The sequence below is a fragment of the Clarias gariepinus genome, chromosome 3 (genome assembly GCF_024256425.1).
Source record: "Clarias gariepinus isolate MV-2021 ecotype Netherlands chromosome 3, CGAR_prim_01v2, whole genome shotgun sequence".
NCBI lineage: Eukaryota > Metazoa > Chordata > Actinopteri > Siluriformes > Clariidae > Clarias > Clarias gariepinus.
In genome coordinates this window covers 35390623-35414997 of record NC_071102.1, presented here as the reverse complement: position 1 = coordinate 35414997, position 24375 = coordinate 35390623, and the positions used below count along the sequence as shown (strand labels likewise).

The following is a 24375-nucleotide window of genomic DNA, read 5'->3' as shown; positions in this document are numbered from 1 at the left end:
AAATAAATATGACTCATTTTCTTTGTGTATAACACATGCACACACACATATACACACACACGCACACACACACGCACACACACACATATACTGTACACACACACATCAAACGAAACTTCATGAAGAACAATGAAGTCTTTTGTAGACACAGTTACACAGTGTGTGTGTGTTTCTAACAACACAATAATTACAAAAACTGATCCGATGCGGATGAAGGCGTGGACTTTGTGTCCTGGTTTGGTTTAGTCAGAATCGTCCACCTGCCGTTTTACAAGCTGCACAATTTTACATCCTAAGACACCACTGTGTTACACACTGTTGCACTCTTACACACATTTCACACTTTAAAGCTTCAGTTTAACCTAAAGGAAGTGATAATGATAGGTCTGTGGTTAACGCTTTGGGTGTTTAGGCAGAAGGTCATGAGTTCACATGCCAGTGGCCTATACATAAAAGTGGATGATATAACCATAGTCAATAATTTTACAACTACACTGTATTTTACCATAACAGTACCAGATTGGATAAATGCTGTAATATTATGTATCATGTTACTGTAAGTAACAAAATATGTAAATTTCTCATATTTTCACAATACAGCTTTGCTGATTTGTAACCAGACCCAAACAGAGTGATATACAGTTTGCATAAGGTTATCCACGCTTTTGCATAAAAGTCTTAATTTATTTCATGAATGTTATCTAACACTTCAAATATTGGGTAGTTTTATAATTAAGGGACAAATTATTAAATAATCACAGAGAAGGGCCTTAGCATCCACTATCTACTAGTTTTGTGCAAAATAAACAAAGAAAATTTTTTTTGTCATTACAATTTGCAATTTCAGAACTTTACAGATCTGTTATAAACGTTTTGTATAAAAGTAGGCTCATACAGTTACAGTTTTTCCTTTTGTTATTTAAAAAAATATATTATGATACATCAAATAAAAAAATTAAGTAAATTTTATAATCATAAGTTTAAACATTTTACCATTTTAAAAATTCCCTATATTTTTAAACAGCTGACTGAATTTTTAATTCACTAACATCCTTAATTATATATATTTTAATAACCTGAAAAGTTTTTCATCATTTTTCAGTTATTTTCATTATTTTTCATATTATATTTAATTTCACAATTTTTTCATTATTACGTTACATTATTACATTAATATTACATATTACATTTTCAATTTTATTTTATATTTTGTGATTACATTTTATGAATTTTTAAGATTTTCTTGTTTTTGGTTTTTACAGTTTAAAGATTTAGTACAAAATTTTTATATCAGATTAGAATCCTTAACACTGAAATTTCTCAGAACCCTAAAGCAGATTGTTCTAATTTTAACACTTGTTTAAAAAAATCAGTTTGAGATCAAATAATTAATGATTATAAATAATTAAATAATTAATGTGCAATTATATTACCTTGCCATACCATACCTAATAAATGATTCTTTAGCTTAATGCTTACAAAAGCAATGAAAAAGTTCTTCAGAGAGCCAGAAATAGTTCCTGTGAATATACAGTATCATCACGCTGATGTTTTTTTAAGAAGGAAGTCAAATAGGGTTATGGAGGCTTACAAGGAGCCTTTACTCGACCCGAGGGAGATGGAGCTGGATGGTGGGTCCCGTGGAACCGAAGGTGTGTCCATGTTCGGCATGTGTCATTTAAATAGAAGTGAATAATAAATCAGTTGGTGTTGTGGTGGGCCGGTGCGGTTTCAGGCTCTCACTGCTTGCAGGGATGTTTCTGTTCCTGTTCTGGCACCTACTCTGATAACTCTCAGAGATAACGGTGAGCGTAAGTTCATCTCCAAGTTTCAGGTTTCAGGGAACGTGTTTTCTTCCTCGTTTCATGACGAATACTAAAATGTTTGTTTATGTTCGAGTCCTCGTTCCTCGTCCTGCAGAGGAAATTGCTGTTATACAATCAGTGTGCCCTCCACCCACTAATAACCTCCACATTGTGCCACTGAGCGTGTGTGTGTGTGTGTGTGTGTGTGTGTGTGTGTGTGTGTGTGAGTGTGTGTGTGTGTGTGTGTGTGTGAGTGTGTGTGTAATCCTCAAGAGAACATCAACAGAGCACCCCATTTCCAACACATGTTTTGTTCATATCTACAGAAATGCAGTTTCGCTCTTCCTCTTGTTGCCGCTGGTTACTGAACCTGTTTCTCTGTAAAAATGAAAAGTGAGAAAGGAGCACAACTTCTGTTTTTCACTCTCTGCTGCACATGTGGTTGAAACTCCAATTTCTTTTCACTGGTCTTCGACATCTGGGCTGTTTTTCTCATATAAAGAATTCTTGGTGATTTTGGCCGCAATGCCGGTGGATGATATGATCCGTGATGCTTGTCGTAGGTTCGCCCCCGGCCTAGTGACCTTCTTGAGGTTTCCCAAGGTAAGCTGTGGACGAGGAACTGGTGTGTGTGTGTGCGCGTGTGTGTGTTTGACTTGAGAGACAGTGAGAACGTTGCAGCATCTGAGAATCACCGTGCGTAGCGTTAATGCTGAATAATATTTGATGTAAATACTCATGAAGACGCAACACTTGAAAATTATTTATTTTAAAGAATTATATTAGTTCATTTAGTTAATTGTTTTCTTACCTTGCTGACGAAGTGTCATGTCTTGTCATGATTATCAGTTTATTCTACTTAACTTAAAGTGTGCACAAGTGCTGCGGTCCAGATTATTGTGTGTGTAAAATTCATATTTATTCATTTAATTAATAAATATTAACACAATTGAAAGGTTTTTCTGCAGCCTTGGGATTTAAAATCACAGTCTTCAAGTTTTGATGATCAAAAAGATGTTATTTCTACTTACACAACAAAAGTTTGCCAAAATTGCAATTACTTTCTTTATTAATGAACAGACTGTACTTTTTGTATATATAAATATATATATAATAGGGGGTGTTCAAGTCAAAAAGGGACTTGGGATGGATTTACAGGTGAACAAATGCGTAAAAGTGATTGACAGTGATTGTGGCAGAAGACTTCAAGCACAGTACAGTGAAGAGACGCATCTGCCTGTGGGAACTCTACACACAGTTATTTACAAACATGACTTGCACATTAATGGAACTCTGGATGTGGATCTCGTTCCAAGCTATTTCCACATGTTCCATTAAAGGAGCTCTTGGGAGGCCAGCGTTTCAAGCATAAATCAGACAGGCAGTCCGATCAGGGCTTTGGCGTACTGAGAAAACTTTCTACCTTAATGGCATCCAAGCACTAGTGAAACAACGTGATAAACGCATAAGTGTAGCAAGAAAAAAATAAATGGAGTTTTTCTCCTCTCAGAACTGTTCTCTTATTCTGCACAATCAAATTCCCACTTTGACTTGAACGCCTCATTTCGGTATATTTAATGTTTGTCATAAGAGATACTTTCTGTTCTCTTTTGCATTACAGACACTATAAACGCTACCAAAATCTTTACTCTCTTGTTATGTGACAGAGAAACTGAAATGACACATAAACTCCTCAGTCCTGAAGGTGTAGGAACAGTGCGACTCAAACAGCTTTATGTCTGGCACTGGAGACTCCTTCCACAGATACCATAATATGTATACCATAATCACACATAATCTTTGCTCTGTTTATGTGGCGCGGCCGCCGGACAAGTCCCTCTGGAGGGGTTGTTAGAACGAGTGCATTAATATCAACTTGTAGCTTTAACAGAAAGTGGATTTAGAATTCTGAATTCAACTGGACTGCGGTGTAATTAATAATAACATGATAATAAATGTTTCTTTTTTTGTTTAAGTTTATAATGCACACATATAGTATTTAAGTTTACCTTTAAGATTAAGCAGGAAATGTGTTAAATGTGTTTTTACCACAGATATGGATCAGATTTTGGACTGAAGAGATCTCCCGCGGCACACGTGAACCAGGGTTTAATTTAGATAGATTTGAATTATTGCGTCGAGCTGTGCTGATCTGGCATTTCTGTGTCGCTCGCAGACATCTTAGGATTGAGTTATGCACAACAGAAAGTTCATCAGAACCGTCTGTCTCTGTGCTTCCTCTCCCCTGAGGGGAGCGATAATTTGCAAAGGAAAAAAAACATTAGCTGGACATTTCCCCAGTTTACAGGAACGCTCTAGCAGGCTGATCGCAATAGTTTAGATATATATTTGTTTTCTGACTTTAAAAAAAAAAAAAAAAAGAGTTTCATCGCCATTCATCAGTCTTTCATTCTGCAGCTGTCGCAGTGATGCTAGGGGATTTCTGTCACAGTTCTTTGTAAAAAGTATTTTTCTGATGTTGTCTGCGTGCCAAGTGCGGTTTGGTTCTGCTGTGTCCCAGGAGGAAAAAAACAAAAAAAGCCGCACACACATACACATACACTTTTGTAATGTAACTGACCTAATGCTTTTCATGACACATTTTTCAAAGTTTCACACCTCACTTCGTTGTAAATTGAGTTCCTATTACAGTTTCAGTGTACAAAAATTCACCTTGAGGTGGACTGGCATCTAATGCAGGGTGTGTTTCCTTCTCACACCCAGTATTCCGACTAGACTCCGGATCGCCTCTGAATTTCACTGAAAGATTTTTTCCCCCTTACACAACAACAATTTGCCAATACTAATGACCACACTTTCTTTTTTTTATTTCTTTGTCTGATGGGCGTTAGCTAGTGTTGAAATTTCTGGTGAATGAAGACGTACAGTACAATTGATTGACATTTACAGAAGACTGTAAGCACAGTACAGTGATGAGAACTGTAGCCAGTAAAACATTTGAACAGTGCAGATAAAATGAATAAAAAGTCCATAGTTCTGTGAAGGCCGGTTAACTTGTCGCCAACCTGCAGTTCTGTGGGAACCTGTACGCACAATCATTCACCAACACCACTTGCACATTACAGGAACTCAACTGGGAGTTACTGCCACATCTCCCGTTCAGTCCTGACCTCTCTCTAAGCCGTTGAAGGAGTTCCTGGCAGGCCAGCGTTTTATACATGAATCAGACAGGTGGTCTGATCATGGCTCTGGCGAACTGAGAAAGCTTTCATCATTGATGGTATCCAAGCACCAGTGATACGCTGGGATAAGTGCAGTAATTTAGCAGGGGATTATATAGAGCAATAAAGGGAGGTTTTACTCTCAGAACTGTATTCTGGTATTTTGCACAATGAAAAGTCCCGCTTTGGCTCGAACACCCCCATAGTTACTTTTAATGTTTTGGAATGTCAGTCTAAGGTACCAGAACATCCGATATCCAATGTCACATCCAATACCTCACTAATAAACTCTATTATAAAATGCTTATTAACCAGGCACAGGTCACCCATTAAACCATTATTAAACCAACAAGAACAGAGAGAAACCTGTAATGAGTGAAACAGTTTGTGTGTGTGTGTGTGTGTGAGAGAGAGAGAGAGAGAGAGAGAGAGAGAGAGAGGTTGAAATCAGGTATGGATATCTGATCCCTCTCCTCTCTGTCTCTTTTGTTAGTGCTGAATAAAGGGACAGGCTCAGGTCAGGGATTTTGCTGCTCCACTGTGCTTTGTCCTGCCCAGGTTTCCATGGGTTTTTTGTTTGAGTTGATGATGGGAATACTAGCGCCGGTATAATATTCGCACGGAGAGCAGGAACCATGCTGAGGTCACAATGAAAGCGGATTTGAAGTGTTTGATATTACAAAAGGGCCTTGGTGGTGGTTATTTGTCATCTTCTGCCTGTCCACAGCAGCTGATCTCTGCATGCAGAAATGTCTAAAAACAGATTTATTTTGATTTATTTTTTACTTTTTCACATTCTGGATGCTGGTTGGATGAGTAGTCTGGACAACAAGTTCAGGCATGATCTCAGTGTGCCTAGTGTGTTTTGACTGACAAGCGCCTTATGTAACATCTGCTTTACCTGGTAGCGTATTCAGTCTGATCATGATACTGTAGAACACAATGCTTCTGGGGAATTAGGCCACAGGCAATCCTGAAGCCTTTTTCATCTTCACTAGGTGAGGCAAATGTTGACGGATCAGATTCCTAGCCCTTTTCTTTTTTTATTAGCCTTAATTTATGCCCTACCTTAAATCTTTACACTTCCAACATGGAGGAATTTTAAACATTACCACTCATCCATCTTGCCATCATTTTATTTCAGTTTCGAGTGCTTTTGCTAATATCTCCTTCTTTCTTCCCCTTAGCAGGAGCATGAGAACCCCACTACAGCAGTGTATGCTAATGTATCTGAACTGAAGAAGCTCTCATTGCGCATACCTCCCTCATCCACCTCCACCTGCTCGTCTCCCGGCCTCCCTCTCACCCCCGCTCCGGACTCGCCTGAATGGGAGGGGCAACCTGAAGACAACAGCAAAATGTTCTACCCCTCCACGCACCCTCGGACCCCGACTCTGCCCGCAGGCATGGATGCTTCGGCCTTGCCCATCCCAGCAGTGCCTGCTCCGTCTGTGCCTGCTCCATCTGTGCCTGCTCCATCTTTACTGCCTCCAACTCTCTTGCCGGGATCAGACTGGAAACAACATTTAGACGAGACCACAGGGAGACACTACTACTACAATGACTCACTGAAAAAGTCATCATGGGACGCCCCTGAGCCACTCAGCCCTCAGCTGGAAGGACCGGTAAGAGCATTCCGGAGGATAGTGTGTGATATTAGTTTTTTGTCCTTAAGCAATATCACAATTGAGGTTGTGCTGTTGTGATGAATATCAGCATGGCTGTGATGCAGGCGTAGGCACAGAGGCACACTCCAAGTATGCTGATATTCAGTACAACAGCACAGCATATTGCAACAGTGATATTGCTTTTATGCGACAGTTCCACAAACACAGATTATGATTTGTTACTTTATTTAACCAGTTATTTTGCTCCGCCAACACATATCTTCCCACAACTTATCTTGCAGAACTAACTAACCGCTAACTAACTAACCGCGACTGGTGGAGCGACAGTTAGCAACGGACAATTAGTGTAAAAAGTAAAGTGCTTGCCCTATCATCCGGAGATCGCGAGCTTGATTCCCCGGTTGATGCTGTAACCTCTCGCAGCCGGAGGTCTAGAGCGAGCTGATTGGCCGAGCTCTCTCAGAGGGGAGGGATGAGAGGTACTTTGTGCTCCCACATTCCCAGTCAATCAGGTGCGTCTGTGAGCTCACGCTAGCGGAAGAAGCGGATAGCGCTGTTTCAAAAGATGCCGTCGGCTGGTGTCACATGGTTCGGAGGTTCGGCCCTCCCAACTGATTGGTAGTAGTAGCTTAATGCGGGAGCCCCCTAGTGACGGGGAGGAATTGGACATGACTACATTAGGGAGAAAATTGGGGGGAAATCAAAGAAAAAAAAAAAAAAAAGGTTAGGAGAATAAACCATAAAGGTGGTAAACAGTCCTGAGAAAATTAGGAGATTTACTTTATATTTCCACTTATTCCACTTTAGAATAGTGGAATAAACTCCATTAAATTCCAGGTTCTGTGGTTGAATCCCAAACAGGATTGAATGGGAAGCTACAGTAGTGCGTTACGTAGGGTGTACAATCCCTTATTCCACACAACAAGAAGTACCCTTGATTAGGAGTTAAAGAGGAATTTTTAATTCACCCTTGTGTTAAAAGCTAGCTTGCGTTAGCCATGAACAGAACAACACGGATGGTTTGGTAGGTCTTAGAAGCCATAACTAAAGAGACATGATAACGTTATCAGATGTGTGTTCTTGCTGAAAGGGCTTCTGTGACTGGTTTTGAAAGTGGTTTTTGGCAGGTAGCTGCTCTTTCCTCAGTACAACACTCAGTACTGCGGACCATACACACCTACTTTCACCCACGCTGTTTTTTTTTTTTGAAAATGTTTAGCTATAAGAAGTAAGAGGAACAGACAAGCACAAAGGCCACGTCTCCTCCATTAGTGATTACAGGCACACAGAGGCCATGTCCTCCTCACACACTTGCATAAAAGCCATCCCTCTATTCCTATTCATGGGGGGCCATGACACACAAGCCCATAACAAATCAAACAAACAAGCAAAACATATTTCTATATCTCTTTCTCCAGCCCCCTCTACCAGAAGAGGATTACCCCAAAACTGAGCGTGACACCGAGGCCATCCCTTTCAAACAACCCATCCTGCCCCGACTCAATGTGGAACCTGAACCTTCTGTACCGCCCGGCTGGAGCTGCTCCACAGAGCCTGGAGGAAAAACTGTCTTCACCAGTGAGCTCACACACCAGCAGGTAAACATAAAAAAATTCGACATATATTTTTAAACAAAATTAGTAAGAAAATATTGTGTAGTAAGCTCCAAAAAACAGGCCACGCCCACAAGTGATAGCAGGAGCAGTAGCTGCATTTCTACAAGAGAAGAAACATGACCAACCTGTCACATGGTAGCCTAATTGGCTGTTTATACCCAACCAATCAGATGTAATCTAGAATGTTGTTTTTGTCATGTTACCTTACTGGTTCTTTCTGTTTTATTTTAATGCTTTAAGCTGCAGATTACAATAAGCGATAATAAGATTAATTAAATCCTGATCTGATAATTGATGCTAATTGAACTAATTGACTGAGGTCATTATGTTCATCGCTGTCTGTGTGAAATCCCTTTCGATTTAGATGGGACATTTCTTAAGTTTTCAGCATTCTAACCTTTTTAAACAGCGCCATCTGTTGCTCTTTTTTTTAAGTTTAAAGACTGAAGTGCTTGTTTTTTTTCCACAGTGGATCAAGTCGAAAGATGAGAAAGGGAAGACGTATTACTATTTAAAAGACGGCTCTGTGTCTCAGTGGCATCTTCCAGAGGTCAGTGTGTTCATGTCTGTTTATAAGCTCTGTAGAAGATATGCATAAGCTTTGTATGAACTGTGTATCTAGATCTCTGTATTAGCTGTGTGTATGATATATATATGATCTCTGTATGAGACAGGTATGAGCAGTTTTTGAGCTGTTTAGAATCTCTGTATGAGCTGTTTATAAGATGTTTATGAGATGTTTATGAGATGTTTATGAGGTGTGTATGAGATGTGAATGAGCTGCGTATGAGGATGCATATGAGCTGTGTATGATATGTGTATAGGGTGTGCATAAGCAGTGTATGAGCTGTGTATGAGATATGTTTGAGGTGTGTAAGAGATGTGGATGAGCTGTGAATAAAATTTGTATGTGATGTGTATGGACTGCATATGAAATGTGTGTGTGATGTGTATGAGCTGTGTATGAGATGTGTATAAGCTGTGTATGAGCTGTGTATGAACTGTATATGAAATGTGTATGAGCTGTACAGTATAGGAAATGTGTATGAGCTGTGTACGAACTGTGCATGAACAGGCATCGGCTTTGGGGAACGGAGAGGAGCAGGATGGACATGCTGTTTCTAAAAACTGGAAACCCGTCCCACAAGACGACACGGTGAGCCAGTAACACACTTTTGCAGTATATGAAATACTCTAACGCACTAACATACAGTATGATACACTCTAACAAACTTTCCCACGATACTGTTCTAAGTGCAACAGTTCGATGAGACGTGTTTAATTAAAGAACTGTTACATTGATAATGTAGCATGCACACTGATGATCCACACAGATTTGTGAATTCTGTTATACGTTATGTAGCCTGAAGGTGAAAGCACAGTCGAGTCATGACTATCACTCTGCGGTTGTTTCTTTACAGCAGAAGTTTTTGCCATCTCACCGCAGGATCGCTTCTGATTACAGCACTGATTCATCAAGCACGGCGAATTCAGCAGACGTACATCAGGCATGTACATAAACCTCGTTCTGTTATATCACACTGTAAACTCCTCAAGTTCTCTTAACTTTAATCAATATGCAAACGCTACCGGATTTACAAAGGAATGTTAATGGCATAACTAACAAGTATTTTAATACATTAAAAAAAGATTTTTTACAATTCCCAATTAACCCACTGATGATAATCGCCACCTGAGTGTTAAAAAATAATAATAATAATAATTAAACCCAGCATAAGGAACACCATAATGAACATGTTTATGGTTTATGGAACGTATCTGTTTTTAAGCCTGGAGCCTGGAGAACATTTTTTTTTTTTCATTTTTGTCGTTTTTTTATCTGCCTCCACCCTCCTTCCCTTGAGAGAAAAATAAGAACATTGTAAACAACATATAGAGTTACAGTTAATGGACTATTAAATCCAATTCTAACATTAAGAGAAAAAGGAAAAATAAGACAAGGAAGAGAATGAATAAGAAAAACATAGTGTATAAATACTAATTTATAAGCGTAGAAAAGACATGTGCAAGTTCTCTTCATAAAACAAAATAATATTGTTTATATATAGAAAAAATATTTCTACAGTACTTCTTTACAGTACTGTGCAAAAGTCTTGACACCCCAAAATGCGTCATAAAGTTCAGCTGAGACTCATATAAAGTTTCTGTAGTTCCAATGAGCTAATATTTATAACAACGGAGACCTGCTGTAATGTACTTACACGCACCTCAATTTACGAAAAAATCAGAACTGTCACTTTATGGCAGTGCATTTACATTATAACTTTAATAATGTTTGAGATGGCTCGTTCTGCAAGAGAACACCTTTTATACTTGTACAATCTGAGATGTGTTAAGTTATTACTACTACACACAGCATTCTCATTAAACATCCTCATTTCATCATACTTTTACTAAAATCTTATGTTGACTTGTGCAAAAACTCTTGTGCTTTAATTGAAGGTGGATAACTTGAAGCTGAAGAGGAATCTGTCCAGTGCAGATTCACACCCCCATAACCTGCATCACCACCATGTGCGTTTACGCCTACGCAGCAGGATTATAATACGATCAATCTGGTCATGTTGTAATTCTGTGGGCTTGGGAGTCTAGTCGTGCATTCCACTATGCCTTTACCGTAGCCTCACTGACTTCCTGGTTACTGCCAGCATGTTTTGGGTCTTTTCACTTCTCAAATGAGCTTGCTAATAAGTGTTGTCACCCTATGGTCAGGAGATTATGAGCTTGATTCTTAATGATGTCAGAGCCTTCTGTGACATGAAGTAAATGAAGCAAAGCTGTGAGTCTCTCTGGGTGGGAGGGGCATACATATTCTCTTTCCTGTCAATCACAGTGGCGTTAACCAATCCTAGACATCTGTGAGCTCATATGTGCTGAAGAGGACAGATTCTTCTGAATGTGTTATGAATGATCAGAATGTCACGTGACAGTATAGAGTGGCAACAGGAACGACCAAAAGAATATTGGGAAAATTCACACAAACATATCACAATTGTGGTATAAATGGAATAAAACGATCCTGATCACACCATTATGCGTAAGAAAATGCTGTACGACTAAGAAACTTTGCTTCATTACACCACCATATTGAACTATTATTTTCACATAAGAGTTCAATATGGAGTTTTATTGCTTAAATGCTTTATTGTATAATTGTGGTAGTTATTACGTTATGAGCTAGTTTTAAAGAAAACAAGTGCACAGGCTGCTGGTTTGTGGCCACTTGTGTTATTTAGTATGATCGGTGGAAGTCAGTGAAGTTGTGATAAAAACAGTGACGGACTGCAAGTTGAGTTCTAACACTCAACAGTATTAACAGTACTAACAACTCTGACTGATAAGCACTGATGACATCACACATAATAATAATCACTAACGCTTCAGTTTTAAACCAGAGTTTTCCATCTGTGAGGTGTATGTGTGGGCATTGTGTGCACGTGTGTGTATGTTCTGTATATTAGGTGTCTATTTTTCTATGTGTCATCATTATGCAACTTTAACACTTAACTTCAATAAGGGTGGAGGGCTGCAGTGGTGTTTGCATGCTCTGTCTGGTATTATGCATCATTTCAGAATGTTCTCTCTTGCTTTCGTGTTGTAGGGTTCATCGCTGGAGAAGGCTGGAATCCTGAATAAGACCAAAATAGCAGATAATGGGAAGAAGCTGAGGTATGGAATCTGTGATTATAGTTTAAATGGTTTCATACTGAATTTATGTCTAATATACGTAAAGTGAAGTCTGAGGGGGAAAAAGGTTTTGGCTATTATGTGCAATAATAAGTAGTTTTAGAGTATTTTTGCATTTCAAACGATCTGTCTTTGCTTTAATGGCATTTAAGATAGCACAAGTTTGTGTCAAACCTGAAGTTAGATCGAATCCATCTGATGTGCTCAATGGAAGAGATCAGACTTTACAACACACTGAGCTTTTGTTCAAAAGAATCAACATGAAAAGTGTTTCAAATTTGTTTTACTTAATTCATTAAAACATTGACTCTACAGTAGATTTTGTTGAAACTTGTGTTAACTAAGAAATTAAAAATTTTTTGTTTTTGTATTAAAATGCGTGCAAATTTAAATAAAAATTCCTTTTATTTTGAGCAGAATTCAAAACAAATTTCCAGATATTAAATGCACAATTACAGTAAATTCATAGCTCCTTAGACCCCACTGTTTATACAGTACCTGAACTTTTCTCATGTTTATCTCACATTGCATCGTGTCCGGGACTCTGACTGTCAGAAGGTGTTGATTAATTTTCTATAACAGTATTTCTGACAGTAGTGAAGGTTTATATTAATGCACGCATTTTAATGTGATCTTTTTCATAGTAACGGTTCGTTTACAGAAATGTGTACAGGGGCGCTATAGATAAAATGGTTATTATGGTGAAATCTAAAAATTAGATTCTGGTTTTGTGTAGCTTTAACAAATTGATATATGTTTATTTTGCTAAAAGTCAATTAAGTTGTTTAATATAATTCAGTAAATTTTATTTGTTCTATGAAAAAATTATCATTGTTTACTCTTATTTATTTTTGTTCAAGTCAAATAGTTTACTCGGTTAAAATAATGAATATGGTAAATATTGGTAAACAATAATCTTTTTTAGTTGAGTTGTGTTTTCTCTGTATTTTGGCAAGCTTTCTATTAAATATGAAAAACCAGAGGCTGATATAAAGCTACAGTATATACAGTATAAACATTATACTGAAAAAGAAAAAATATGACGTGTTGATCTACAATAAATATAATTTTTTTTTTTTACATGCATGCATTATAGAACAATAATCCCGGTTTTCCATGACGCGTCTTTTTGTGCATTCGCAGGAAGAACTGGGCTCAGTCCTGGACCGTACTTCATGGAGGAATTCTCACCTTCTACAAAGATCCCAAATCCACTCCGGCTGGGAATGTGGTGAGATAATTTACCTTAACTCAAGATCCTAACACTCTGATGGGTTCCTCTCAGATCTTTAAGTCACATAGGTTTCTGCTGGCTCTCTATAGACTAAGACGAATCAGATCGTCCCGGAGTTCACAGTGGAGCTAAAAGGAGCTTCAGTCGGTTGGGCGTCAAAGGACAAGTCCAGCAAGAAGAACGTCCTGGAGGTGCAGTAAGACATTTTGAGTCTTGTTGGCATCATCACTGATGCAGAACTTCATTATAATCAGCTTAACGTCCTGCTTGTCTTTCTACAGCTAAAGACTCGTCAAAGTTCAGAGTACCTCATACAATACGACACCGACAGCATCATCCACGACTGGCACAAAATCATCCAGGACACCATTAAACACCTGGTGAGTGAGACGGCGCCACCGTGTGACCGGATCCAGTATTACACATTTGTGGTATCATTACACTTTGCACATTTTAAAACAGAAAACGTATTGTATTTGTTTATACAGTTAAGGGCAAAAGTTTGTGCCCCCTCCACTTGATTTTGCAATAGGCAACAGTTAAATCTACCCATGTTTTATTACTGATTGTAAAAGAGCTACATTTCTGTTTAAATTATTTATTATTAATTATTTTTTTATAATTAATATAATTTTTATTATTATTGAAATATTTAAGTAAATTATTGCTGCCTGCAATTATAAAAATAAACATAAATAATATATCCGCTATATAATCAAAATACTTTGAGCTTATATTTAGAATATGATGTTTATTATATATACATGTACTGTATATACTGATGAGGGCAAAAGTTTGTGCTCCCATTTTTTTAAGTGGACAACTGGTAAATTAGCTTTTTTTATATATATACTTTTTGCATACATTTTTTTAAATGATTAAATTCGTATATTGGTGTTCTGCAACAAAAAAAAAAACTTTAAGCCAACAAAAACAATCTTTCCTTCTACTGACCTAGAGAAACAGATGGATTCAAATGCAGCTCAGTGGATATGATATTATTGTATGATATTGTATTGTATATGCTGTTTGTAATGTTCCACGAGTTATACACAACACTTATCACATGAGGGAAGAGAGATGCCAACTGGTGTGATTTTTGTCACTATCAACATCTTGACACACATCATTATTTATGTGTTCTGTTTTATTCCTTCAGCCCTGTTAACTCTTTAGGGGGTGAAAACTTTCGCACTTGGCTGTGTTGTAACATGTTGTAACACGTTGTAATATAGGTATTAATTGTGTGTGTGTGTGTGTGTGTGTGTGATTACAGGATCATGAACATGGGTCAGAGGAAGAGGATGATGAGGTCATGGAGAAACCGAGCCAACCTGTAGAGAAAGAACGGAAGAATGCCAGTGAGTGACACACACACACATGCTTACACTCACACACACATACACAGACACATTGTATTTTTTGTCCCTCTTTCACACAAAATATTAGTTGTTAAAGCCGTTGCGCATAATCATAAGTGTAAATGCATGGATTAATGAAATAAATTCATAAATTTTAAGTTTAAACCACTACAGAAGGTCTGAGATGTCATGATGTAATTAAAGTATGATGTAAGAGTAAGTACTCAGTTAAAAGCTGTCATTTTTTTATGCTTTCCCCCACAGCGACGAGACAAAGCTCCTCGGGGGCCGCGGATAATGAGCAGAGCCGCGTTCGCACCAAACTGCGCAAGTTCCTCACGAGGAGACCCACACTGCAGTCGGTCAAGGAGAAGGGCTACATCAAAGGTGAGCCTTTGAGTTCGGATCCTCCTTCAGAGACGTCAAGAAGAGTCTTTAAGATTACAGCAGCAGATACATCCTGGTCATCCTTTTATTCTTTCTTACGCTTCCTTTTAGACAACGTCTTCGGCTGTCACCTGGACACCTTGTGTCACCGCGAGAACACCACCGTCCCCAGATTTGTGGAGAAATGCATAAAGTCTGTAGAGAGGAGAGGTAAGAGAGAGAGGGAGAGGGCTGAGCCAATCAGGCTGCAGCTTTTTCACAATATTATCTATATTATTTAGCTCCAACATTTCCACTTTTTTTTTACGTTTCTGTGATTCTATTAAGAGAAGGTTTACCAATTTAGATCCTTGAAAATATACAGTGCAAAAGTTTGCACTCCCTCCCGCTCTATGTTTTAAACAAGGTTAAAGGAATGTACTATAACTGAATGTATTTTACAACCCCAGCAATTTCAAACTATATTCTGATTGTCAGAAGGTGTTGATTAATACAGCAGCTCTGGCAGCAATGTCGGTGCAAATCACACTTTCATATTAATGCATGCATTAGTGTTTCCATAGCAACAGCTCATTCACAGGGACTTAAATTATGTATTTTTATTATGAGGTTTATTTAAAATGTTTGGAAAGCTAACAATGTTGCTTTATTATTATGAATATTATAAAGCTAATATTGTCTTTGAGTCGTGTCTCCTCTAATGTTTTATCTTCTGATCAGGACTAAACATCGATGGCATCTACAGAGTGAGCGGGAACCTGGCGGTCATCCAGAAGCTCCGGCACAAAGCTGATCACGGTACACGAGCGCCACGATATGTGTGTCTTAAATATACACATTCTGATATTTTTACTTAAGTCTGGACCCTCTTCACTCTGGCTCTGGCTGTGTTTCAGAGGAGGACCTGGATCTGGATGATGGTCAATGGGAGGAGATTCACGTTATCACCGGAGCGCTGAAGCTCTTCTTCAGGGAGCTGCCCGAGCCGCTCTTCCCTTACAGCTTCTTTGACAAGTTCATCGCTGCCATTCGTGAGTGAAGTACACCTCCTATAATGAAAAGATCAAGAATTAAAGATATATAGATTAACGTAATAAACTGCTAGTATGATCATCTTCATAACAGGAAATGAATAAGCCACATATTAGTGGTATTCTAAATTACTTAATTCAACTGAGAAAACCGAATTCTTTAAAGTACTAATTAGTCATCCAAAATCTGTGGTTAATGCCACTGTGCATGTATGTCCACATAGCATTTATATCCATCCGTCTTTGCAGAAGTGCACGATGCGAGTCAGAGGGTGTCGTACATGCGGGACCTGGTGCGAACTTTGCCTTTACCCAACCACAACACCATGGAAGTGCTTTTCAAACACCTACGCAAGTAAGCTTATTCTCTTTTTACTGTCACATAACAGTTGAATGGTTTCAGCTGAGCTAAAAGCACAGTTTTTACTCTGAGGCGGATGAGCTGGTCTGGGTGTGTGCAGAGTCTTACAAACCGAAGAATAGAAAAAAATGTAGACTGGCTAGAAGGTTTTTAATTGGAACTAAAAAGCTATTATTGGTATTATGTTCAAATAAATAAATAAAAAGTAGATACTGTTGCAATATTCCCCCTATTGGCCTTTTTTTCCCCAAAATTTTTATTTTAATTTTCAGTTGCCAGCTTAGTGTTTAGCTCTGTAACCCTGCACCTTTAGGGTCTGGGTTCGATTCTCGCCTTGGGGTCTGTGTGTGTGGAGTGTGCTTGTTGGGTTCCAAAGACATGCAGATTAGGATATTTGGCGTTCTCACATCCGCCATAGTGTGAGTGCGTGCATGTGTGTGTGTCTGCCCTAAAATGGATTGGCACCCCATCCAGAGAAAGTCTCATAGGATAGGCTCCAGTCCCCTGTGAGTCTGTATAAAGCAGCATAAAGAGTAAGTAAGTGAGTGTGTGTTCGTTGTTTACTGGTAGTCCCTGTGTTTAGTCACTTTGAATGCAATTCCAGTTCACGAATCATGAAATGACGAATGCTTTGGAACACAACATTACAACATTGTACAACATTACAAATATAAAACCACTTAACATTCACATACTCCATAATATCACACAATGTTTAATATCCTAGAAAAGAACAAACAGCTGCATGACCACATGTTCATCATTGAATTTTGCACATTCTTTAGAGAAGATCTACAAACTCATATCATCTCACTGTGTTATTGCTAACCTCTTTGTCTTTGTCCCACAGGGTTGTCGAACACAGCGATGAAAACCGGATGTCTTTCCAGAGCATGGCCATAGTCTTCGGTCCCACTCTGCTCCGGCCTGAGGAAGAATCAGGAAACATGGCCGTCCACATGGTCTTCCAGAACCAGATTGTGGAGCTCATCCTTAACAAGTTCAGTGAAGTTTTCTCTCCAAGATGAGAGGTTCAGCCTGAGTGTGGTACCTGAAGCTGCGCTTGAGCAGTCCTGGACTAAGCTTTCAGTGGATTCTGTGGATCTAAAGTGCTTTGTGGCAAAGAACAGCGAACGTGCACACTCAGGCTCATTAACCAAATGAACAAACAAGGACAGATTGAACAGCAATCACATGGTTGGAGAAGCCCCGAATTAGCATGGGTTATAAAAACATGGACTTCAGGAGGTTATTTATAGGATGGGTTGTCTTGGATGGGGACGCTAAAATCTCGCCAAAACTTTAATCTCGCCAAAAGAAAAAAAAAAAAGAAAAAATCAATGACTGTTGAAGACCGATCATCTCAACACGTTTAACCTCCGGTCTGGATCCCCACCCCAGTAAGCGCTTGTATAGAAATTGCCAATGGTGTATTTTATTTTGGTATCTTAAATAAATAAAAAAAAACAGTTTTTGTAATTGCACAAGCCTAGCATAAATACAGGGCTTGTGCGATCAAAAAACTGGATTTATTTTAGGTAATTCTTTATAACAACGCACATGTCAGTAAAATGTCTTCTTTTAATTGACAATTCTATTCTTAACCTAGACTTCATTTTCGCTGCCATGCGAAATCACAAATGTATTGAACATATTTGGAAAAAAATGCATATTTAATTATGGTCTTTTTGTATCACTATACACATTATTACATTATATTCAGTAAGTGACAAATTGACACTTCTTCCTATAGGCATGTCTACTGTATTTGTGTCAAAACTGATGCTGGCTAGAATATAAAGAGACTTTACAGTAACACATCAATATTTACAGTATGTTACACTGCCATACACTGCCTAATCAAAAAAAAAAAAAAAAAAGTCACACACTCTTATTTAAGCCTATTTTTTTTGCCTCTACTGTTATATAAAGTGTATATTCATTTATTTAATTTGTGGGGAGAATTTTAGGACACTTCTCTAACACATCCCAAAGACTTATGGGTTAAGGTCAGGACTTTGTGGTGTCGAAATTCATGCATGAAAATGATTTCTCATGCTCCCAGGTTCACTCTTTTACAATTAAAGACATTCAGTACATTCAGGTCATCAGGGTCTTGCCTCGTACGTCCCTTCCTACCCTGATGCATCCATCGCTCGCTCTGTAATAGGCTCAAAATCTGGACTCAATAGAAGAACAAAGTCCAAACTTTATGCTCTCTAGGAAACTGATGCCTTTTTTTTTTCTGATGAGTTTCACTAGCAAGTGGTTCTCATCACACTGTGTGTGTATTAAGATGCTCTCATTTTTACTATTATAATAGAATCGCTCTGGTTTATACTGTCTATTTCTGGGCTGCATTGTTTTTTTTTTTTATTGTTTTTTTTTTTCTTTTTCTTTTGACCAGGCAGTGTATCTGTGTAAAGTTAGATAATCCAAACATACACTCATAGATTCTATTTAACATAATTGTTATTAAAGTATTTTCTATTTATTTTGACAGAAAGAGAACCATTGCACGTGGCATCATTTAATCCCGTTTTATGGGAAAAATAAAATGTATAAAGGTGAGCAGGTCTATATATAATAGATAATATAATCAGTGTACAGTATAATCAGGTTTTCGTCTGAGCGCCAGAATTCGTCTTCTAATGCAAAATAAGTGTAAATTTGCCTTCTTTTCTTAAGAATAAACATAAGATAAGCATTTATCCCCTGAAGTTTGACTTTAAATCTGATATTCTGCCTTTCCTAATAATTTGACCTGTAAATATGCATATTACATTATAATTATGTTTAAAGAGCATAGTATATATTATCTTCAGATCTGTACATAGATATATTGTTCATATGGAAAAAGGTGGTATGAATATCAAAGTTACAGATATACATTTCACATTTAACATTCAGAGGTTTTGGCAAATAAAACTTCTTTTAAAGCAATAATTCAAAGTGTTTACTATGGTGTTTACACTGGGGCTTGTCTTTGATCTGAATAAGGTTGGACATACTGAAACAAGTGACATTTGTGAACAATGTGAAGAATCTGAACAACACGTCATCACACCGAAGCTGAATATTTTCCTGTAACATCATCTATTATATGTATACCACTGTCTTAATTAGAGTTCTTTAAATTAATTAAAGTTAGACATGTCATTATGTTTTTTTAGTCATTTTCAGTTATATTTTATGTTTAAAAGTGTTTGTGAAAGAAGCTCATTTGTTGGCTTTTCCTTCATCATTCTCTCTCTCTCTCTCTCTCTCTCTCTCTCGCTCTATTTCAATGTTAACAAGACAGAAATTACATTCATGTTAACTGAGAAAAAAATCAAAGCGTAACCTTCTCTGTCCTGAAGACGTTACAGCTTTATCTCTGACTGTTACAAAGCACTGACACTGGAGACTCCTTCCATAAAAAATAACAATAAAACTTCTTACAAAACACGTGTTTTTTTCTAAATCGGTTTATGTGCAGCTTATTCGCTGTGATATCAATACACTAACATATTAGAATGTAAAAATTAATATGATGCTGTGATTTGCAGCTGCCGTTATAGCACATTAAGCGCCAACACAATCGTACTCAGTGTACATAGAGTTTACATTTAGGAATATGTAATAGAAAACTTAAGGTTTTTGCATGTAGATTATAATCCTTTATAAACCCACACAGTACCTACACCACTAATAAACTCCGTAATCCTGGACAGTTTGTCAGTTCAGCAATAAAGGCTGATTCTTACACATAAGACTGAAAGGCTTCCAACTGCTGTATGAGCAGTTCACCTGTCTGACCTGCAGGTGTCAGTGCATCAACATACTTCTGCTCTATTACTGATTTCTAAATTACACTGCTTACTGTGGCATATGTGTGCTGTAAATACATATGTTTACAGAACAACAAGGTACCTAAGGCAACACAAACATATTGACAAGTACTCGCTCTGTATCCTGCTTGTCCTGTATCACGGGGGACATGAGTCCTATCACCTGGAACTTGGGGCACAAGGCAGGATACACCCTGGATGGGGCGCCGGTCTATTATGGGGTATAAGCACACACACACACACACACACACACACACACATGGGAAGGGTCGCTCTCAGGATCTCTGTGAATTCCAGTGTGATTCCAGTGGATGCCTCCTGGATGCACATCTGCAATAATTCCAGTGGTGAAATTTCATCGCTACTAAATATTTCTCAGTAAACTGGTATTATAGCAAAGTGGAATTGATTAGGAATTTCCACTCATGGCCTTCACATCAGCTCAAGACCAGTGCATGAAGATCTTCATGGAATACGTTTCCCAGGCCAAGCAGCTGCATTCAAGCCTTACATCACCAACAGCAATGCAAAGCACTGGATACAGAGGTGTAAAGCACGCCACCACGGGACTCTATAGCAGAGAAGATGGATCCGCTGGAGTGACAAATTACTCAGGGGTGAACGGTACTCGTAGAGAACGGACACTGCATTGTGCCCAGTGTGCCCAGTGTTTGGTACCTTTTTTTTTTTTTTTTTTATTATGGTGTGTGGGCCTGTTAGTTCCAGTGAAAGGAACTCTTAATGCTTCAGCACACCAAGACATTATGGACAATTTCATGCTCCAAACTTCCTGTTCCAACATGACTGCTCACCAGTTTAGACCTTAAAAGCTCTATAAAGGTCCATAAGGACATGGATGAGTGAGGTTGGTGTGGAAGAACTTGATTGGGCCTGAGGCCTGACCTCAACACCTAAAACACTTTACAGATGAATAAAATCTGAGAATGCGAACAATATGAAAATATATTTTGTTTTTTCTGGTCATATACAGTACGTGTTACTTTTAGGTCTCGATTGATTTATTGATTGTTTAATTGAGTGACTTAATGATTAACTAAAATAGTTTGTTTTAGTTAGTTAGTGAATATCTTACTTTTCTCTTTACACTGTAATCAATAACTCGTTTTGTTTATATTATTATAATATTTTTTTATTTTTTTATTTTTTTATTGCTAGATTTAATGGTCACACTAAAATAAAAACTTTACCTCTTTACATTAGAACTTTTTTCTTCGTTTATTTTTTATTAAAAATGTTCTGTGTGTCTCGGCCTTGACCTCATGACCTCATGACTTTTTAGCCTTCCGCACTTTACAGTATGTGTTCCCTAGGAGTTATTGAAATCATTTACACTGTTATATACCTCAGGCTCCTTATCTCTGGCCTGGACTATGTTTAGACGAGAATAAAAATATATCAGGCTTCAATCTGAGCACTGGGTTTTATTTTTAAATTCCTCTCTTTCTCAGTCTCAGGGTTTCTTTCCCACTGACCCGGGTGAAGTCAGTGCTGTCTGTCAGTGCTGCCTCCTCTGTCTGTCCGGGTGTAGTGTCTGTGAATGTGATCACACTCTTTTCATCTGTGGTGAGCAGAAAAGCATCTCAATATGATTATTTACAGGCTAATTGAGGTGCATGAGCTTCAGCATGACATAAGCGTCCAACTTGTCACCAATTATGCAGGAGTCTGAGGCTGCAGTGGGTACTGGATCATCTACACTGGTTAGATGGGGGTTGAAGAAGGACGCTCTTGATTGGTTTTCTTAGTTATCTTTTTAAATATTATGAAACTTATTCATTGTGGTGATTTAAAAATAAATCTTTAATGAAGATTGAACATTAATATACATATTTATGCTGTTTCTTGTCAACTTTATTATGCAATCTATAAATTTTTAAAAGAAATACATGTTAAATATATATTTTTTTCTTTTTTTAAATTTAGTCCTGTCCAATTCTTTTTTCCCCGATTTTCTCCCCAATCTAGTCGTGGCCAATTACTCCCCGTCACTAGGGGGCTCCCACACACATCGAGGCTACTACAACCACTCAGTCGGGAGGACGAAAGCTATCCCGTGTTTCCTCCGAACCACGTGACGCGAGCCGACCGCATCTTTTCGAACTGCTCGCTCACGCACCGTTAGGGGCGGAGTAACACACTCGGAGGAAAGCGCTAGCCGCTCCTTCCGTGTGCGCGAGCTCACAGACGCCCCTGATTGGCTGTAGCGCCGTGACTAATGTGGGAGCGCAAGTACCTCTCATCCCTCCCCCCTGAGAGAGCTCGGCCAATCAGCTCTCTCTGTGCCTCCGGCTGTGAGAGGAAAACAGCATCACCCGGGGTTCGAACCAGCGACCTCCGGATGATAGGGCGAGCGCTTTACCACTGCGCCACTCGGAGGCCTGTTAAATATATATTTAACAAAAAAAAAAAAACTATTTTGCTATGTATATTACATAATTGATTTTTATTTATTTATTTATTTAGTTAGTTAGATAATAGATAAAGAAAGATAAATATTTACCTTTTATTATTATTATTATTATTATTATTATTATTATTATTGACCTTTTTATGGATATTTCTGGCTTTCATATTTCTCCATCTGCCTCATAACAAACTTCTTTTTTCTAAATGAGGTTTTCTGAAGCTCAGTGGCCTAGGGCTGTTTGTGATTATTATGCAGGGTGGAATGTGTCAAAATAATCCTGTTCCAGCAGATGTTAAGGCGGTGCACCCTGAAGATAACCATCATGAGAAACGTTTTGCTTTATGCTCATGTGGCTATACATAAATAAAATGTGGATCAACTTGAAGAACAAGTTTAGGTTGCCAGGGAAAAAACACTCTGAATCACTAGCAGAATCACAATCACATGACAACAAGTCTCACGGACCCACTTGAGTGTTTATTGGCACATTCTACAGATGTGCAAAGAAAGATTCAATAATAAAGTTTTTACATGAACTGCTCATTCAGAAAAAAATATATTTTATATGATATATAAAAAGATATTATAATTGTGCTTTTTTTTAAATATTAATTGCTTTTATACTACAAGTCTGGATAAAATGGGAGGGTTGTGTCAGGAAGGGCATCCGTGCAAGCTTGTATGTTCACTGTGGTGACTACTTGTCGGGAGCAGCTAAAAAGACCAACAATACAGTTATTTACTCCATATTACTTCACATAGTTCTTATTGTGGTTGAACTAGTGGCTATAATAGGAACTGCAACAAGCTCTCATCAAGGCCCATTAAGGCAGTAATCATGCTGCCCCAGGTATACTATACATAATAAATACTGTGGGCGCCAGGATCTGGTTTAAAAGTTAGCATAAATTGAATGTAAGACAGGCAAAATGTAAAACAGTGCAGACAGCATGTCTAATAAAATAAGAGGAATGTTTCTTTTAGTTTATTTTTTTTAGGTGATACAGAAATTTCAGAAATACAAAAAATATATACCAAAAAATACATGACAAAGTGAAAGTGTCAAAATGTGCAGTTCCTCAAATGACCGTTAGCTTTAAAAGTGAGTCAATCCCTATGAAGCCCCATGTTAAAAATGTCTATATAAGCATGTTTCCAAGCTGGGGGGTTTTATTAAACTGGTTTGTATTGGTTATGAATGTGTAAAGAACGTGAATTAGCATGTGGAGAGGCTCAGCGTCATCGGGTCAATGTGTTCACACGCTGATAAGAGCACTGTGCACATAAACACACATACAGTATGCTCTCATACACACTTTTGCAGAAGTGTCCTGAACATGACACACACACCCTATATACACTCTTATGACCTTCTTTACTCTTTGCACAGATGTTCAGTGGGAATAGCACTTAAGCTGCATGATGCAAAAAAAAGAATATATATATATCCTTTTTTTGCATCATGCAGGAAGAACATATACACTCCATGCCCACAATGTCTGCAGTCTGTGAATGAGCATAAGGGATAGGCTCCAAGCCCCAGTGACCCTGTACAGTGCTCTGCAAAAGTATTTATACCCCTTGAACTTCTCTACATTTTGTCACATTACAACTATAAATGTAAATATTCTTTTAAATGGGATTTTATGTGATTCACATAAAATTTTATGTAAAGTAGAAAGTTATCTGTTGTAGGTTGTAGTGGAGTAGAGGTAAAAATTATCCACCAAAAACTATATGAACGACTCAAGTAGAGTCAGATACCTGAAAACTGTACTTACTGTAAGTACAGTACCAAAGTAAA

The 24375-nt window shown here is 38.1% G+C and overlaps 1 protein-coding gene across 2 annotated transcripts in view; it reads left to right on the top strand.

Annotated features, from left to right (window-relative positions):
- arhgap27l (Rho GTPase activating protein 27, like) overlaps nucleotides 1-18197 on the top strand; it is a 36451-nt gene extending 18254 nt beyond the window's left edge. Inside the window, exons 3-19 of one of the 2 annotated variants that reach the window (XM_053492010.1) lie at nucleotides 6175-6612; nucleotides 8034-8213; nucleotides 8701-8781; nucleotides 9307-9387; nucleotides 9653-9739; nucleotides 10695-10766; nucleotides 11854-11921; nucleotides 13083-13170; nucleotides 13263-13364; nucleotides 13455-13553; nucleotides 14450-14534; nucleotides 14799-14921; nucleotides 15033-15131; nucleotides 15642-15719; nucleotides 15818-15952; nucleotides 16202-16307; nucleotides 17164-18197. In XM_053492010.1, the coding sequence (XP_053347985.1) occupies nucleotides 6175-6612; nucleotides 8034-8213; nucleotides 8701-8781; nucleotides 9307-9387; nucleotides 9653-9739; nucleotides 10695-10766; nucleotides 11854-11921; nucleotides 13083-13170; nucleotides 13263-13364; nucleotides 13455-13553; nucleotides 14450-14534; nucleotides 14799-14921; nucleotides 15033-15131; nucleotides 15642-15719; nucleotides 15818-15952; nucleotides 16202-16307; nucleotides 17164-17341 (2100 nt within the window). In that variant the 3' untranslated portion in view covers nucleotides 17342-18197. The remainder of the gene's footprint in view (nucleotides 1-6174; nucleotides 6613-8033; nucleotides 8214-8700; nucleotides 8782-9306; nucleotides 9388-9652; nucleotides 9740-10694; nucleotides 10767-11853; nucleotides 11922-13082; nucleotides 13171-13262; nucleotides 13365-13454; nucleotides 13554-14449; nucleotides 14535-14798; nucleotides 14922-15032; nucleotides 15132-15641; nucleotides 15720-15817; nucleotides 15953-16201; nucleotides 16308-17163) is intronic. The other variant, XM_053492011.1, reaches the window with a different exon arrangement.
- Nucleotides 18198-24375: the final 6178 nt, after the last annotated feature.